Raw genomic sequence first — 17,783 nt, 5'->3', positions numbered from 1 at the left:
GGGCTGCTGGAGGGCCTAAGACCGTGGCCCACTGGTGCTGAGCAGGATTTCTGTGGTGCTGCTCCGAGGAAGCTCTGCGCCCCCACCAAAAGCCACGGCCGCTGCCAAAGGCTCAGCGCGGCGTCACCGCAGGGCCCAGCGCTGCTGCGGTGGTGAAAGAGCTTCGTTAATCTTCCGAGAGCAGAAGGAGCTGCTTGAGTTATCTTAATTAAATGGATTAGATGGAGAGGAGGGGATCCTCAGCAGAACTTCCCGAAGTTTAATTCAGCGGGAGACATTCCTCACGGTCCCCCTTCGCACCCTCCGCACACACACAGCGCACACACGCACTCCCCCATGCATTTCACAGGGTTTTTTTGTTTTTTTTTTAATTTTAAGCTGTTTTTACTTTTGTCCTCGGCCGTGAAGAGGGGTTAAGGGGAAACCTGACTTTGTTTCCCTAGCTGCGATTCGAATGGGTTGTGGAGGGCCGGAGCGGGAGCCGGCTCTGCCATTCTTCCCTGGCTGCTCCTCCAAATTCCTGCAGCCAAATGGTTCAAGAGCCGCTGAATGGCACACATAATGACATCATTGATTGAACCATAATAGAAGGGAAAAGGGGGGGTGGGGAAAAGATGTATTTGTGTTACAGACAAAAGCTAAGTTCTGTTTCACAGCAGGGACCAATGAAGAACCAGATGACTGGACAGAGTGAGGTCAGAGAGTCCCCCCCAGCATTGTCTTCCCTTTGAGCGAGCCCTTCGCCACTCCCTGAAGGTTTGTTAGGGACGCAAATCCTTTTCAAACGGCACCAGGGATAAATACCAGATCAGGAGTCCTGCTGACCTCGCGCAGCTCTCTCGTCATTTATTTTTAAAATGACATCGTGGGTGTGTGTAAGTGCGCGTAAAGGGCCGGGGTGGGGGGAGCGCTTCGCAAGGGGTCGATTGTAAACACCAAATTACTGCAAAGTTGGAGCCTGGCAGAAGCCAGAGGCGGCTGCAGGGATGCTGGGGGCTCTCCGCGTGCTGCAGGCACTGGGTTTGGCATTTCACAAGGGCCTTCCCTCCGTCGGGACCTGGCTGGTTGAGCAACACTCGTGTCGTCCCCGCAGCGTGGCAAGGAGCTCGGAGGGCAGGCAGCTGCCAAGGTTGTGCTGGAAGCAATGGTCGGGGCTGCTTTGGGTGCCGGTTTCATGCCCTGCCTAGGCTCAGGCTAAAAATACCCCAGGGTTTCTATTGAGCTGCAGGAAGATAATGCAAACCACAGAGCTCGCAGCTGTAGAAGGGCGCCCGATGCTCTCTCAGGCCCGGCCACAAAAGTTTCCAGCACAAAGAGGAAAGAGCGAAAGCGCCCAGACCCTGCACCAAGCCGGGAGCGCTGCGGGTGTAGAGCTGGGGGAAGGCTCCGGGGTGGTTCTGCTCAGCACCTCCCGCGGCTCCCTCCTGCAGCACCAAGCCTCTGAGCCCCCTTACCCGTGTCCTGCGTTCCCTGGGGCACTGCCCACGCTGCCTGCTGGAGTTTATCCTCGAGGACAGCGAGAGCGGACGTGCCAGCAGACTGAAGGTCAGCTGTCCGCGCAGCGCTGCCCTCGCCTTGCAAAGCCTCCACTGAACAAAGCTGGGAGGCTGAGAATTAAAGCTCCTGGCAGGGAAGGAACAGAACCCAGAGCAGAGCAAGGAGGGAGAAGGGGAAGAGCCCAATGTGCACGAGCCTCGTGCTGCTGCTGCCCAGGCAGGTGAGGAAGCTGGAGGCAGGTCCTGCAAGATGAGGCAGGCTCTCAGCCCCTCGGGCTGAACACAAAACCTCCCTGCAGGCTTCCAGGGACGTGGCCAGAAGGCAGCAGTGTCTCTGCTGGAGCTGCCCGGGGCAGAGCTTTGCATTCCTGCACTGCTCTGTGCCTGCAGGCACACGGCCAACACAGCACGGTGAAGTTCAGCTTCCACCTGGGCAGTGTGGCTGCCCGTTTGCTGCAGCGCTCCCGAGGCTCCTCGTACTTTGTGCAGCACGACCGAGCTTTGCACCTCACGAACACGCTGCTTCCTGGTAGCTTGACTCAGTCACAACCACGGGACGAGAGTCAAACCTGCCGAAGAGCGATGAGTACTACGCCACGAAAATAGCAAACGCCTGTGGAGGCAGGAGACCTGGGTTTATCTCAAGCTTTTAAGATTTGCCTTGTTCGGAAGGGATGACAACCCCTTAGAAGGCGTCCCAACCCAGTAACTGTGTTCCAAATTCACCTTTATTCTCCTGCATGGGAATCAAACTGCACACAGCCAGCGGCTGCGAGCCTCAGCACCCACATCTGCCAGCTCCAAAGCCCTCCGGGACGTTTCTACGAGCTGGCAAGAGGAAAGAAAAGCAGAGCCCAAGGCAAGGAGGCCACCCTGAGAGCAACCAGGGTGAGAGTCAGCTGGCGTGGTGGGTGGCCACGCTTGTTCTCAGCGATGAAGGCAAAGAGCAGCGGGACAGCAGAGCCTTTGAAGGCACCGGGCATCTTCCAACACGCGGACACTGATGACCAGCAGCCTGCCAAACATTCCGTGAAAGCAGCTGACACGCAAACACCATTTCTCCAGAAAACACCTCTGGATATTTTCTCTGCTTGGCTGAGTTGTTCAGATCTTGTTCTCCCCACTGCTTGCACGATGAAGAGGCCGTTTCTTTCTCCATGTGCAGCAACGGGAGCTGTTCGGGTCCGTGGCACGCACCTCTAGATGACCTTTAAGGTCCCTTCCAACCCAAACCATCCTCCGATTCCATGACCTCTAGCTGGTTAGGATTGCAATGAGATTCTTCCTTCCAGCAACAAACCCAGATGGTTTTTCTCCCCTGCGTACAGTCTAGAGTTATTGAGGGGCTGCAAGGGAAAAGGCTGGCTGCAGAGAAGTTCCCATTTGCCTTCTAGGAAAGCTGATACCTCCGCTTCCTTGCACAATCCCATCCCACGCCAGCAGGACCACCAGGGAGCAGGACTGGAAGCCACAGCCTCATCCCTCATCCCAGAGGGGACTATTGCACTGCCCTTCGCCACGGCACGTCGGGCCAGCAAAGACCACCACCAAGCCCCTCCTGGGGAAGTGGTTGCTTTGTCTTCAATGAAAAACCCCAAAAGCAACAACATATAGTCCTGCCAAGACTTTACATTCGCCCTGTAACCTCAGATGTTTTTTTCCACGGGGTTACAGCCTCGTGAAGGTTTGGGTCCGTTTTCAAGCGCACCAAGGCTCACGCTGGCCCTACTGAGCCTTCCCTCCCCACGTTTGGGGGGGCTCCAGCTCTGCTCCCCCAGCCAGCTTCCCACCCGCACCTTCATCCCCAAAAAGTGACGGCCACGCGGATGAGGGCTGGGATTAGGAAAACAACAACGCTGAGCCCAGCACGCTGCCCACGAGGGCTGCCTGGGCACAGAACTGTTAAAAACCACCCAAAGCCCACCCGTGACGCAAGGGGAGCGGCACAACCCCCCCCCTGCAGCGGGCGGCAGCGGTGCAGCTCCCTCCTGGGCGACCCCAGAGGGGGGCAGGGGCGGCAGAGGCCGGGCTCGCAGCACCCTTGTGCTAAAACGCCCGTGCCTGCCAGCACTATTCTTCACCTTGTCACTTCCCATTATCTTAAACCAACGGGGCTGCATTCAGCTGCTCGCCTTGGAAAACAGCGAGGGCGCTTCGCAGGGGCCGGGGGAAGGAGCGGAGCGGGCGGCGGGGCTGGCTGCACGCGGTGAGCGCGCGTGCGCAGAGCGGGCAGGGGTCCTGCCCCGGCCCTCCGGAGGCCACAGAGGAACACCAGCCCTTCGAGGATTTCCAGAAATCCTCACGGGGAGCAGCTGGAAGCCCTCCAGCAGTTACCTGCGAGAGCATTGAGGTGGGGTGCCCCAAGACCGCTCTCTGGAGCCCGAGGCTTGCCTTCCAACACACAGTTACCCATCTGCAGTCACCTTTGTTTAGCAAAAGCTAACGCAAAGAGAGGCACCGAACACCTCAGCCTTCCTCGGGCTGCCTGCTGATGAAGTCCTCTGCGAGCATTCCTGCAATTAGCACGGGCTAGCAGTTTTCTGGACAGTCTCCCTATGGAACGCCAGCCCGTCAGCTTCGACGCCGCTCGCTAGCGCACGACTTTTGTACCAGGGTCTCTCTGACTTTGCTTCCACGCATTCGCGCGACTCTGGCTGCATTCTTTTATTCTGACCTACTTTCTACTTCCTGCAGGACTGCTGAAAAGTTTCTGTGACATGCAAAAAACCCCCACACGTGAGGTGTTTCAGAGGGCTTTGCTTTCAGTTCACTTTTTAAACCAGGACTATTTTTAATCTTCCCCCTGTGTAAATCCAGCTGCCTTAGTTACCACTAGTCCAACTCAGAGGGAGATTGAAAATCCTTTAAAAATTACCTAAAGCGGCTTTTTTAAATACCTAAAAATATTAAGGTTTAAAAAACTTAACGTCATGGGAATTTGAGGGCATGTAAAAGAGTCCTGAATGTGGCACCGGTCGCAGTGCGGTCACGGCACACCAGCTCCTCCGTACCTGGCAGGCTGTGCTGCCCGTTCCACGCATCACAGCGATGCTATCGCAGAGAAAAACTTCTTGAATTTGTGATTATAAAGAAGTGCCAAGTGCTACCTAAACCCATCCCAACAGCAGGACTGGTACCGTGGTCCTGAGGGGGAAGGACGTGGGGGCAATGTCCAGATGAAGCGATCGACATCTCAGGACAAGGCCTCCTCGGCCACCGAGGGGTCGCAGCACCCTGAAGATGTTTTTCTGGGCCATCTTTTTATGTATTCTAATCACCTTACAGAAGGTAAGAGGGAAAGAGGAATTAAAATGAAGACCAGAAAGAGAAGGGCCTGGGTTACAACCCAGAGGAGACAGCGCTCCTCCACTCCGTGCCCCAGCGGAGAGGAGAGCAACGGAGACACGGAGGTGACGACAGGCAGAAGTAGGGAGCTTGAGGAAAAAAAATTATGCAGGGACACGCGGCCTTGCAGAGCTCCTGCTCTGCCTTCAGAGTGACAGCAAGACTCGTTTCTTGAGCACAAACCAGCCACGTAAGCCAGCTGTACGTGGTGGCGCATGCCTGAATTTTTGAGAAGCACAACACATCTGTCCTAGGAACAATCCCCTTCCACCAGGCCGTTCCCCTCCCTCCTTGCCAACATCAGCACTTCTCCCCACCACCACTCCTTGCTTCCTTGGTGGTTAATAGCTTCTCATCCGGGGTTGGCAGGGGGTGCTTGGAAAGATTGCAGGCAGAAAAATTATCCAGGAAAAGGATTCCTCCTCAGCACGTTATTATAAGCTTGCTGGAAGCCAAACAATTAAGGCAATTGTTTTCTCTCTCTCATTTAGCTATTTTGTATACACACAAACGTTCTGCTGGTCGACTGACCCCTGCTCTGCTCCACCACCACACCAACGTCACGCAGTCAGCCTGCCAGCTCTCTCCGGCTAATCTCAGGCAGCGAGCACAGCAGTTCTCATCTGCCCCACGTAAAACAAGCTCTCATTAACGAGAATTAAGGCAGCATTAATCCAGAACCCTGACCGACAGACGTATTAAAACATCAACTCCTCCTAGCCAGGGGTCAGCACCTTTAGATCGGGGGGATACTTCAGCACGCGGTGCTGCTGCTGCTGCTCAGGACCCCAACTGCTCTCGCGACACGTCCCGAGGCTCGGTGCCCCAGCTGTGAAATGGGAGACCTGCAGCTGGGTGCAGAGAAGTTCTTCGAGGCGAGACACGGCTCAGGAGGCAAGCTGCAAACAGAGAAACTCTCCCCGTGGCTGCCCCTGACCAGCCCGCCCGAAAAGCCACCAAGGCGACGATGGGAAAAATCGGGCAATTCCCCCAAAGCATTGGGAGAATTGGGAGATTCCCCTGAGAGGATGGGAAAATCAGGCAATTCCCCCGCGAGGATGGGGACACCGTGAGCACTCGTCCCGTGGGGCAGGAGATCTGCAGGCAAGGAGCCTTTGTCTGCCCGCCATCGAGGACGTGCACCGGGACTCCCGACTGGAGTGACCTTGGCGCAGCCGCGTCACCTCTGCGCTCGCAGCCCCGACCCGAGGAGGGTTAATCAGCTAATTGTTTGCGAGGCACTTGGAGACCTCCGCGTTAAAGGGGAGATAGAAAAGCCAATTATTTTGGTCATCTGCTCAGATTGGGAAAGGTATTTGATAATGTGATCCTAAGGTGGCAAGCAGAGCTTTTATGTTATCCCAAGGGCTCTCGCTGTCCATTTGGTGCCAACACTTCCCCAGCGGGAGCCTTAGGAGGCTATTTTATACATAAAGAGCCAGCCTTCCCCTTGGAGAAACGCTTCTGAACCACGACCACAGCGCAGGCAGCTCCCTCTGCAGCATCAAACCCTGCATATAAAACACGCAGCTAAACACCCTCCCCTGGGGAGCGGCGAGTTGGAGTGTTACAGGGAGCAGCTGCCGGAGAGAGGGAACATTTACAAGTGTGGGGGGTTAAGTACAACTAACAGGAGTCAAGGGATGGTAGCTTCAGGTCAGAGCGTGCGCTTGAACAGGAGGCCTCGGAGGGGAGAGTTAGTGCTACGGGGAGATAAACGCTTGCTTGATTTATTTTAAAAATTAATTTGATGGCCTCGTGCTGCCTTGAGACAAACGAGCACCTGCCTCCGCGGCTCGAGCAGAGCCAAGCTTTCTGTTCTGCCTGCTCTCCTCTCAGCAACCCGGGTCTTGCTTTCCCCTTCAGGCAGGGAGGAAGAGGATTTTAAACTTGAAAGATTTCTACGCTAGAGGGCTAACGGAGGGGGAAGGGGGGTTCAAAGCTACAGATGAGTTCACAGCCACTAACGCAGCTCTGTATTTGCTCCCTGCTCACAGCAGGCCTGAAATCCCCCTTAGCTACGATTCTCCCCCCCAACATCCCTACCCCTCCCCAAACCAATTTGAATAGGAAATGAAGTGTGGCTCCGTGGAGACAATGGTTTATTGTAAAGTTTTTGCTGCGACGCACGGTATAAAAACCTGCCAAGACACATGTAAACATTCGCAACTGCCAGGCTCCTCCGTAATGAAAAGCTATAAAGAACACCCAGGTGGGAAGCACAATACCACCAGCTAATTAAAGTAACCAATAATATTCCTCCCAGGAATGCAGGAGTGTGTTCCGCTCAGTGGGAGAAGCCACTTCTAAGCCCATGAACTCGGCTTCCTGGTGGAGCAAACAAAAAAAAAAAAAAAAAAGAAAAAAAAAAAGGACACGGCACGGCGAGGCGGGCGCTGCTCCGCGGAGCGCGGGGCGCACAAAAAGCCGAGCGCGGGGCAGCCGGGGGCTGGAGCTGAGCTGCCGCGAGCTGAGCTCGTTGGGGAGCTGCTTGGGGAGCTCAGACCTCACGTTTTGTGTTTTTTTTGTTTTTTTTTTTTTCGGGTTTTTGGCGTGTGCAGGGACCACGGGGCAGCTCCGGGACCCGGCTCCTTCCCCAAGCCCCAGCAGCACGAAGCTGCAGCCGCACAACCCTGCTGCGGGAAGGCCACAGCCATAAACATTGACAAGGCATATATCCCTCCTGAAAAATGGGAGCTCCTAGTGACAGGGTTAATGATGTTTGAGCAGCCTCTCACCCTGAGCTCCACATATCCCAGCGTTAATGCACTGGCCTCCTTCCCCCACCCCCAAAGGGACAGGAGAGGGAAGGGGGGGGGGGCGGGAAACAGCGACCTCCAATGCCAGATATTTTCTACATCAGTGAATTCCCAGGGCCGGTAGAATAAAGCAGAACGCTCAGAGATGGAGAAGCAGGCAGCAAAAAAGGTCAAATCCGTCCCCCCGAGGTGGAGAGGGGCTTATTTCACGGGGCTGGAGGGAAGAGAAACCTCCCCTCGCTCTTACCCTTTCCAGCTGGAGAGGAGAGGTCTCCATGCCAACACCAGGCAGCTGTTAGAACCGGACAATCCTTCCTCACTCCCCACTATTTCTGAGCACTGCTGCGGCACGAGGGTCATTAAAGCCCGGAGGAGAAGGCCATTTGTGACCGGGCAGCACGCGGGATGCTGCGCCGACCTCAGAGCACATTGATCCTTCCCCGTCTCACCCAAACACAACACCCTCAGCTTCTCCCCACCCTGCCACAGAAGCCGTGCAGGCAGGGAGGGCATTACCACGCCGCCAAGCACAGCGTTCCCTGCACACACACACCCCAAAGCCACCCCACGGGCTGGAGGCCAAGTGCAGCTCCATCTCCTGCCCTGCCGCCAGCCACCGGCTACGCACAAGGACCGGAGAGCCCACGGATTTCTCCCTGGCAAAATAAATAGCTTGAAGACCGAACTCACCCCCCTGCAAAGCTCATCTCATCGGTACTTCAGAGTTATTTGCTACCGGGGAGCTCCGGACTCCTCTTTATGGAGCTCGTTACCTCGGTCTTTACAGGCTCGGCTCCTACCCCAACCAGAAACGGGCGCTTACGCAGAGCGAGTCAAATGCCCGAAACCAAACCAATTTCACAGCCTGCCCACCAGCGTCGCTTCCCATGCTTTAAGATGAACAACTTTAAAATTCAACGCCTCTATTCACCCATCAGAACTTCCTCAAAACCACGTTAAAAACGTCTCACACAAAACAAACCGAGGAAGAGATAAGGAAGCACCGCTGACAGAACTCCCCCGGGGCCTGGCGCCCACACCGCTGCATGAATAACAAGATGTAAAAGCAGCACGAGGGCTCTGAGCGTCACTGAGTGCTATGGGATGGAGCACTGGGCTCCTCTGGAGCTGCAAGGAGTGTCCTGGAGGCCAGTGCACCTTACCTTCTTGGAGAGCGAAGAGACATTCAACCCAAATCTCTGAGCCCTTTCCTTTAATTTATCCATGTTGACCTATAAAGACATAGGAAACGATTTATGGTTTAAAATCACCACCACTCGAGTAGCAGCAGCAGCCCAAAGCTGGCCTGGTGGCTCAGAACACCCAAAAGGATAAACCCCAGGGTGGTGGCCCCCTCCTGAAGGAGCCGCTGCACCTGGTACTTGTCCTGTGGGAGTCCAGCCAACACAAACAAGAATTAAATGACCTCTCGGTCAGACTTGCCCACACTCCTGGAAATTATCACTGCTCTCTGGCTGCCGCAGGTTTAAGAGATCCTTGCTGCACCCTCGTTCTTCCCAAACTATGAAGTCACGTCTGACCAGGTCCTGTGACCGAGCAGCTTGCCAGCAGAGCACCCAGCCTTGCTGGAATTTCTTGGAGAAGTGAGCGCCGCCCTTACAGCACCTGTCCCTAGCAGCACAGCTGGGCACTTCCAGGGAGAAATCCACAGCGTGAGCTCTGCAGAGGAAGCCCTGCTGCTGTTCTGCCCCTCAGATGTTCATGCAAAGTCTTTTATGCCCCTGGTACAAGAGAAACCCAGAACTCTGCCCCAGGACAGATCTTGGGGTGCCTTAATGCTGCTCCCCTCATCCTTAGGCCAGCACCAAGCCAGCTGCACCGTGCGACCACAGCTCTCAGCCACACACGCTTCAGTGCCTCCTGCTTCGACCTGGAAAGCAGGCAAAGCAGCACTGGCACTGAAAATGAAGTAATTTACTACAGGTCATTTCTACTTTCCATTCCAGAAGCAGGATTCAAGCAATTCAAAGTCAAATAATGAAAACGAGGCATATGGGAAAAAAATTGAGTATCCACCCACATTTCTGGCGTTACATTCTGCGATCAGCTCACCTGAGAACGCTGTCACAGGAGGCAGCCCAATACTACAACGGGAGGGAACCCACCCGAAGCACAACATGCAGGTGGGCCTCCCCACTGCCCCTCGCTCCGTGCTGTTCTGGGAGCATTTTGATGGTTCAGGTCACCCCTGCAGACAGGAACTTCTCTGCACAAACCACAACCCACGTGAGGAGCCTGAGCAGCGGTAACCCGTGAACAAGAAGCGTGTCTTACCGTAGGTTTGCTGTCTGCAGAGAGGCCTGAAATAAGGAGGGAAGCAAAAAAGAAAACCCAGTTAGAGAACAAACAGCCAGAGCAGCATCCTATCCGACAAGAGGCGCGGTGGAGGAGTCACGCACCTGCCCGGCAGACTCGTAAAGAATTTCTGTCCCGCTTTTCCCAGCTTTACCTCTGCTCTCCAAATTCTTGTCATCCCCAGGTCAGTTTTTCCCACCCACAGAACCACTGCCATCCTCACACCTTGCAGAGAAAGCTCTGACAAGTGAACCTGGCATTTGAAAAGAAGCCCAAGGACGTTCGGCGCCCCGATCAGGGTTACCCCACACCTGGCTGGCGTCCTCCACCTGGGTTTGGGAGTACAAGATGCTGACAGATGTCTGAACTACCAAGAAAACCACACCTGCATTTCATCCTGAGTCTACAATCCCTGCTCAGAGCTTCTGGGTGTGGGCAGGAAGAGGGACAGAGAGTGAAACAGCCTCCACTAGCTTTTTTTTTTTTCTCCCAGGAATAAATAAATATTTGCAGTGAGGTCACTCCATGAGTTAGTTCTGGTTCACCTTCTCACCTTTAGTCGAAACTGTGGCCAAACCAAACCTGCAGAAAGTAAACAGAGCTTAGTCAGACTCAGGCACACGTAAGGCAGGCCAGTATCTAACACGTCAAGCCTTAGCTTAACAAAGCAGTTTTCCCTTCAAATACTTTTCCCAGGTGTAATTCAGGCAAACAGGTTTGTGCACAAGAGCGACTGGAATCCAATTATTATTGCCTCCTGGAGCTACCGCAGCAACTCCTCCATTTACTCTGTGAACAGCAATTCCTCACTTACTTCAGAAAAACAGCTTCAGTGCCCAGAAAACTGGCTAGATCATCAGCACGGAGCCAGTTTTGCCTTCCACTGCCCTGTCTCTCCAGCGTAACTTTAAGCAGCACTAGAAATCTCACTGGTACTGAGCACTCCACAGTGAGACACAGCCCGGCTTTGACACGCGTGTCTCCTGGCTCACGAGGAGCACGACCTCTACACACGCCACAGCAAGTGTCTGCAGACCTTTGAGGAAATCCATCCAGTTTGTTCAGGCTGGAGGCAAATTCCACCTCCTCCTTCACGCTAAAAGCCACATCCACATCACGCCAGCACAGCCTGCCACTGCCAGATGTGTCCCAAGAGGTCTCCTCCCAAGCTAAAGCAGGGAAGGCTCGAGGTGTGGACTCACCGAGCTGCACGCGCTGCCTTCTTGCTCTCCAGGCTCACGGGCACGTTGAAGCGTTCAGCCCTCTTCTGCATCCTCTGGAGGGAGGAGAGAAAAAAGAACCCAGTGAGAAGAGCAAAGATTTGAGGCGTACAGAAAGAAAGCAGGAAGAGGCACACGGGCAAGACAGTGGATGGGTAACGCTTCCACGTGCCCTGCTGGGCCAGCAGCGTGTGGCCTGGGAAGGGAAAAATCTCCTCCTGTGCCTGCAGGTAATGGGAGAGCTGCTGCAGGCACCTCGAGCCATCCAGGAGGCCACCCCATAACCTCCTGGATGCATGCTTGACCAAAGGATGCTCTCCAAGTCCTAACGAGCTCGGCCCAAATAATAAAGGCACCTCTCAGAAAAAGGTGCAGCCGGTTGCAAGAGCAAACAGCTCCACTTCTGGGCTGTTTGCACAAGAAAAAGGGGTTTTATTGCCCTTTCCTCAGGGAGCGCTCCCAGGACAGGACAGGAGGAGAGCAGGGTCGTGGAGCTGAGGGCAGCAGATGACTATTTGGAGGTGCTACGAGGCTGCAGCCGAGCTGAAGGCCGGCGTGCCAGCAGCAGGCGGGAGCGCTCCCCTCCCAGGGAAGCCCTTGTGTCCGGCCGAGGGAGAAGCGCTGCTGGCACGCGCTGCAGAGGGAGCGGCCACGCCGGCCCTCCCGGAGGCAGGGAGCAAGCAGGCGGCACAACCAGCTCGGCTGGCTCACAAAAAAAAGAGGCAAACAAGATTTCTTTGGCTACACAAAAGGCCAAAGAAATATGCTAAGAGAAGAGATAGGGGGGGTGTTTTCAGGGACCTTATTTATTTGGCACAAGGCTTTTCATGAGAGACCGCTGCTATTCACGCTGTTGGCTCAGCCTCGCAAGCAGAGTTTGTCATCAGCAGCACAATTTGAGGCAAAATTCAGCTCTGTGGAAAGGATTCAGCCTACTGCAGGCAAGGCTTGCCTGGACCACAGCACGCTGCCCAAGAAAGAGAAGCTCAGAGGTGTCAGAAGTGCAAGCGTTGCACCAACGAGTACTAAATCCCCTTAAAAGCTTAAGGGAAATATTTAACATTTTATTATTACACAAGGGCCCAGAAATGTGTTGGGTGCTTTAGAGGTTAGAGAAACAGATAGCATTTGAACGGAAACATTTACTTTAGCCGAAAGCACAGTGAGGAGTGTAATAAACATTTGCATCAAAACATAAATGTTTAGAGAAGATGGATTAGGAACACCACTCCTAATGGTGCCAGTACCAAAGAACTTTTTACTCGACTGAGAAAAGACAGACAGAAAAATAAAACGTGTTAGCGCTCAGCTCCAAACCGATTTCCCCATTCTGACACTCTGAAAACATCCGAAAGGAAGACTCGAACAACTCCTGAAAGGGCTCTCCGCTCTGGAAAGGCCACCCCAGATCAGAGAAAGGCTCCCCCTACCCCAAAACCCTGCCTGAAGCTGATCCTAAAGGTCACAAGCAAGGCAGGGAGGTGCCCCGGTTGATGACGTCCTGACTTTCAAGCTGAGCTTGCATTTGCATTCATTTAACCCCGATGGGCTCCTTCCTGGGATTTGTCTCCCTGCTTCACAAAACCACCAACACTTCTTACAACTGCAGCAGCCAACGTCACCGGCCACAGGTCTAAATCGTGCACTGTATGGGCAAACAATTCCCTTTTTTCTTCAAAAAAATGTCTAGAATATAATTTTGCTGAAACCTATCCAATCCACACAACCCAAAAAAAAAAGTGGTTTTCCTGTGAATAGGTTCCACGGAATTTGGGGAAAAAAAAAAAAAACAAAAAACAAAGGACAAGAGTGCAATTTCAGCAGGTCTGCTTAATTGGTGCTTTACGCAGCTATGGCCACGGGCAGCCCCGAGCCCCAGGGGACACGGCTCCTCCAGCAACACGTCCAGCTCACACCAGGTACCACACTTCTCTGCGCTACTCCTCCAGCTGAGGTCCTAATCCTCCGCTTGCGCCATCGCCCCGGTTGCTGTGGAAATGGCCGTGTCCCAAACAGAAGATTAGGGCTCTGAAGTCGTGGCGAACAGCAGGGAGACAGGAATCGTGTTTTCGTACCGATTTCTTTCTCATGAAGCGTGAGTGGAAAATAAGGTGGGGGGGGAGGATTAGGGAACCAGAATCAGAGTCTTGAAACCCGAAGTTTCGCAAAGTTCTCCCAGAGGAATCGGCAGCTTCTGAGCGTGTTTGTCTGAAATAAGCCCAGCAAATCTAAGTGACAAAGTTCCAAGGGGAGATAAGGCCGATCTGTTAGCTCATCCCAGTGCCTCCCAGACCGATTGCGCCCTGCGGCCGCACCCTCGAAGCTTTGCAGCTTTGTCTGGCTGAAGCAATCGCCCTGAGGGATGGGGATGTGGCACAGGGGGGCGAGCCCCGCTGCAGAGCTTTTCATGCTCCCCATAGCGGGAAGGGAAGCACAATTTATGTGCTAGAGTAATAACAGGGGCAGCTCGAGGCTTTACAATCCAAATCTGGGGATGCTACGGGGCTACGTCCACCTGGGAGCCACTCGGCCTGTCCCTGAGCTGGAAATATTGAGGTAGGGTCAGCGGTGGCTGGTGGCAGGCAAACGGCAGCCCCCAGCAAGGAAAGGGGCACGACCAGGCAATTGAGAGAGGCATTCCTTAAAGCCCCATCAAAACGGAACGTGCCACGGGGTCGCCACCCCGCTAGGTCAGCCCGCAGCCAGCGACCGGTCGTTAATGTAAAATCAAGCCAAAAAAAGCAGGGTTACAATGGAAACGCTGACACAGCCCCAGCAACGCACGGAAGAGCCTCCGAAGGAAGCGAACGAAGAAGCTGACACCTCACAGCGAAGAGGACGGAGCAGCAGAAGGAACCTTACCTCCATCTGCGAGATTTCTGAGGTTATTTTCACTACTTTCTTTTCTGTGTTCCTAGAGGTGTGGGGAGAAAGAGAGAGATCGGTCAGAAGGGCTCCCGCTGGCTTCCTCTCGTGCCTCAGCAGGAGAGGGGTCGGGGTTCTCCTCCCAGCCACCCACCTCTGGCTCCCCACCACCCCCAAATTGCTGAGGGGCTGTTCCCAAACCACCAGCAGCCCTTGTAGGGGCAGGCTGAGAGCCCAGGTACCAACACTGAGGCACGAGGTCCATAAAACCTCGGTGTTTAGGGCGCACAAGGAAACACAGAGCGGTGAAGGCGCAGCCACTGCTCCTCCTCCTAGCCAAACGAGCACCCGGAGCACTCCTGAGCCCCTTCAGTAACAATGGGAAACAAGCCCCAAAAGAGCAAAAGGCACCAGAGCCACCCTCAACACCCTCACCCGCTCCCAGCAAGGCTTGGAGAAGAATTAATTCTGTTTACGGTGAGAGAAGCACCCTGTGACTGCAGCGGGTGCTGCAGAAGCTTCTCGAAACCCGGGGGGACAGCACAGCGAGAAGCCACAGACCCGCACGGCCAGGAACAACCTCCTGAAGGCTCTTAACAGCAACACTCGGCTCTTGTTAGAAGCCCAAAGCCTCGACTGCCTGCCCCGAGGAGCTTTATTCCTTTACGGCCCTGCATCACAAAGGCTCGTTCTGTTCTAGTTCATGGGACAGCCTCGGGCAGCTCTCCCCAGGTCAGCACCCGCACCCGGCCCGGGCTCCGTTTCAAACACACACTCCTGAACAATGCGCAGCTGACAACAGCGGGACCAGGAAAAAGCCCGCACGAAAATATAATGGAGGGGGCGTGCTGCGAGGTTTATGCTCCGAAAACAGAGCTCGGGCTCGAGGGGAGGAAAACAAAAGAGCAAGAGACAAAGTTCGGAAGTTCCCAGGCTAAATGAAACATCCTCCTCCTCCTCCAAACAACTCCCATAAAACAGTGGGGCACAGCCAGCCTCATTAAGGCCTCCCATTTAGAGAAACGCGCTGCTTTTGTTCCAGATTCCCGGACAGGTTTCTCATTTTATGCCCTGAAAGGTAGTAATGGTTTAATAACACTTTCACAGGAAGCAATTCGGCCGGGGCCAGCCGCGCTCCCAGCGCAGCGCCGCGGGTGCAGGACGCCCCCTCCTGCCCGCACAGCACCACGGCCCCCGCACCCAAACCCAGCGCTTGGGGTGCACCCCGCGCCCCGTTACAACATGGGGCTGAGGCTCCCTGCGAGCAGGGATGCCCGAAACCACGCGAGCTCCGAGCTGCTTTCAGCCCAAGCTCTGAGACTGGGCTGTGCCAAGCTCACACCACCACCCACAGCCTCAGAAGCGACCCCAGGAGCTGTTTCCTCTCCTCCGAGCTGCCCTTGCTGCGGGGGCTGCGACCCCTCCAGCCTCAGGGGGGTCTCAGGAGGCTCACGAAGAACCCGTAAGCGTTTGGAGGAGGGGGAGCACACCCCCCCGTGCACCCCTCGCCTTACAGCCACCCCCCAGGTTTGTTTTGGCCCCCACAGGAAGGATAGTTACACGTCGGGCGGTTTTACGGGAGGCTCCTCCACTTTGACGGGCGGCTCCGCCGGCTTCTGCTCTTCTTCCTGCCAGGGAAGGAGTCGAGAGGAGGTCAGGAGGAGCCCAGCGCCCCGCAGGGAGGCTGTTGGGGCTCAGAACTCTGTGCTCAGCGGGGACGTGCCTGCATTTCAGCCCCCAAGGGCTCCTACGAGTGTCAGAGCAGCCGGGGACACTTCACGTCCCCGGGGACGAGCGCCCAGCTCCTGAGCACGAGCGGCTGCCTCACGGCTGAGGGAAGGGAAGGGAAGGGAAGGGAAGGGCCGTGTGCTCCGAGCCCCCTTCCTCCTCCCCAGCCGTGTCTAACAGTCCACAAGGCACTGCACGGAGCATTTCTCACCATAAATATTATATAACGATAAATATTGTGTCCAAACCCTGCCAAGGTTTGAACACCGCTGGTACAGACACAGATTTATTTCTTTTTAACACCCCAAAGCCAAACCCTTAGCACAAGGCCCGGGGCTTTGCAAGGCTCAGGAAATAATTGGAATGAGGCCCTCGGGCTGGCAAGCAGGGCCGGCAAACACCCAAAGCACACGGCTCCCGTTGCCTCGTGCTGCTCTAGGAAGGCTCAGTGCCCTTCTCCCACCGAACGTGTTTTGGGACACTGGGGAGAAGCTCACGGGTGCCTCACATGTCCTTGTAGGGCTGCGTGCTTGAAAATCACCATCGACAAAAGCACGGGGTGACAGCGCGGCTCCTGCTGAGCCCAGGCAGAACTCCCCCCTCCAAAGCAGCAGCCACGCACGGAGCCCACACACGCCTCCAAAGCCCAGCTTTTCACACACCCCGCACGCCGACGCAGCGACGCTGAGCCTTCAGCATCAGAACCGGGCAGTTTTGACCCCCCAGTGAGCCGCAGCAGCGCTTCCCAACGGTGCCAGGCAGCGCTCGTTGCAAGGCAGCCTCCAGTTCTGCCCCCTCGTCCCAGCGCCCTCCCAGCTGGGCCCGGCACAGCGAAACCCAACACGGCCACCCAGAGGCCGCGCGCCGCCAGGCCAGCCCCAAATTTACCTCTATTTCTTCTCCCAGAACGTCTTCCTCGTTGGCTTCTTCTTCAGCTGAAGGGGAAGAAAGAAACAGACTAATTAATGATGAAAATCACTCAATTAATACCCGGCCTCTCCGATAAGGCCACTGCAAGTGTTTGATCCACGAAATGAGGAGGGGAGAGGCAAAGCCACAGCAACGCGCCCAAACGAGGCCTCCTCCCGCACAAACAAAGCCCAAACCCAGGAGCTCTCTCGCCAATGCCAACCCCGAGCAGCAGCCACAGCCCGGGGGGGGCTCTAGGAAGGAGCCCCCGTGCCCACCAGGGGGGTAAGGGGGGGGGCTGCGTGCGTACCGTGCTCCTCCAGGTAGGCCTGCAGCCGGTTGATGAGATCCTGCTTGTTGCCCTTCGCCTCCAGGCCACGGGCCAGGCACTCCTGCTTCAGCTCTGCCAGCTGCGGTGGGGGAAGCTCCAATTAATTAACGGGCGTGATTAACGGGGGACACAGCGAGGGGAGAATAATAACAAAAAAGGGGGAAAATGGAGGAAAACCGAGGCAGGATTTTAGCAGCCCCGCACGCTGAGCCCCCACCCCCACCCCCGCCTTTGCTGCAGGCGCCCCGGTTGCCCCCGTTGCTCCCCGGGGCCTGGGGGTGCGGAACGGCCCCGGGCGGCCTCAGGGCAGGGGGCGGGACCCCGAACAGCCCGGGGGGAGCACCGGGGAGCGGCACCGGCACCGGGAGGCGGCGGCGGCTCCGCACACAGCCCCGGGTGCCTGCGAGCGCGGCCCAGGCCGGGAACCGGGCCCCACCGAGCACCCCCGGGCCCCACCAGGCCCCACCGGACCCCCAACCGGGGCCTCCCACAGGGCCCAGCGGCGGGAGGCGCTGCCCCGGGCCCGGTCACGACCCAGAGGCGGCGGCTGGAGCCTGAACCCATCGGCCCCGGGCCCCCCGAGTGCTGGCGGGGGTCAACGGCCCGGGAGCGGCCCGGGGGAGGCGGCGCGGGCCCCGCCGGTACCTTCAGCTTGTGGAGCTCCACGGGCTCCGCCGCCATCTTGCCGCCCCCTCAGGCCGCCGCCGGCCCCGCCCCCCGCCGGCAGCCCGCCGCCCAATCACGGCCGCGCTTCCTGGACCGGCGATTTCAAACTGCCGCCCAACACCGCTCCCGCCGATTGGAGGGTTTCCCC

General features: G+C 56.2%; 1 protein-coding gene across 1 annotated transcript in view; it reads right to left on the bottom strand.

Moving 5' to 3' along the window:
* The window catches only part of SARNP (SAP domain containing ribonucleoprotein), a 28,378-nt gene extending 10,610 nt beyond the window's left edge, over positions 1-17,768 (bottom strand). Inside the window, exons 1-9 of the mRNA XM_038171683.2 lie at positions 17,615-17,768; positions 16,949-17,048; positions 16,618-16,664; positions 15,562-15,629; positions 13,999-14,050; positions 11,119-11,192; positions 10,470-10,498; positions 9,896-9,921; positions 8,764-8,832 (exon numbers count right to left, since the gene is read on the bottom strand). Of these exons, the coding sequence (XP_038027611.1) occupies positions 8,764-8,832; positions 9,896-9,921; positions 10,470-10,498; positions 11,119-11,192; positions 13,999-14,050; positions 15,562-15,629; positions 16,618-16,664; positions 16,949-17,048; positions 17,615-17,650 (501 nt within the window). The 5' untranslated portion in view covers positions 17,651-17,768. The remainder of the gene's footprint in view (positions 1-8,763; positions 8,833-9,895; positions 9,922-10,469; positions 10,499-11,118; positions 11,193-13,998; positions 14,051-15,561; positions 15,630-16,617; positions 16,665-16,948; positions 17,049-17,614) is intronic.
* Positions 17,769-17,783: the final 15 nt, after the last annotated feature.

Source organism: Anas platyrhynchos, chromosome 34 (assembly GCF_047663525.1).
Source record: "Anas platyrhynchos isolate ZD024472 breed Pekin duck chromosome 34, IASCAAS_PekinDuck_T2T, whole genome shotgun sequence".
In the NCBI taxonomy this organism is placed as follows: Eukaryota; Metazoa; Chordata; class Aves; order Anseriformes; family Anatidae; genus Anas; species Anas platyrhynchos.
This window is presented reverse-complemented; position numbering and strand designations above follow the sequence as displayed.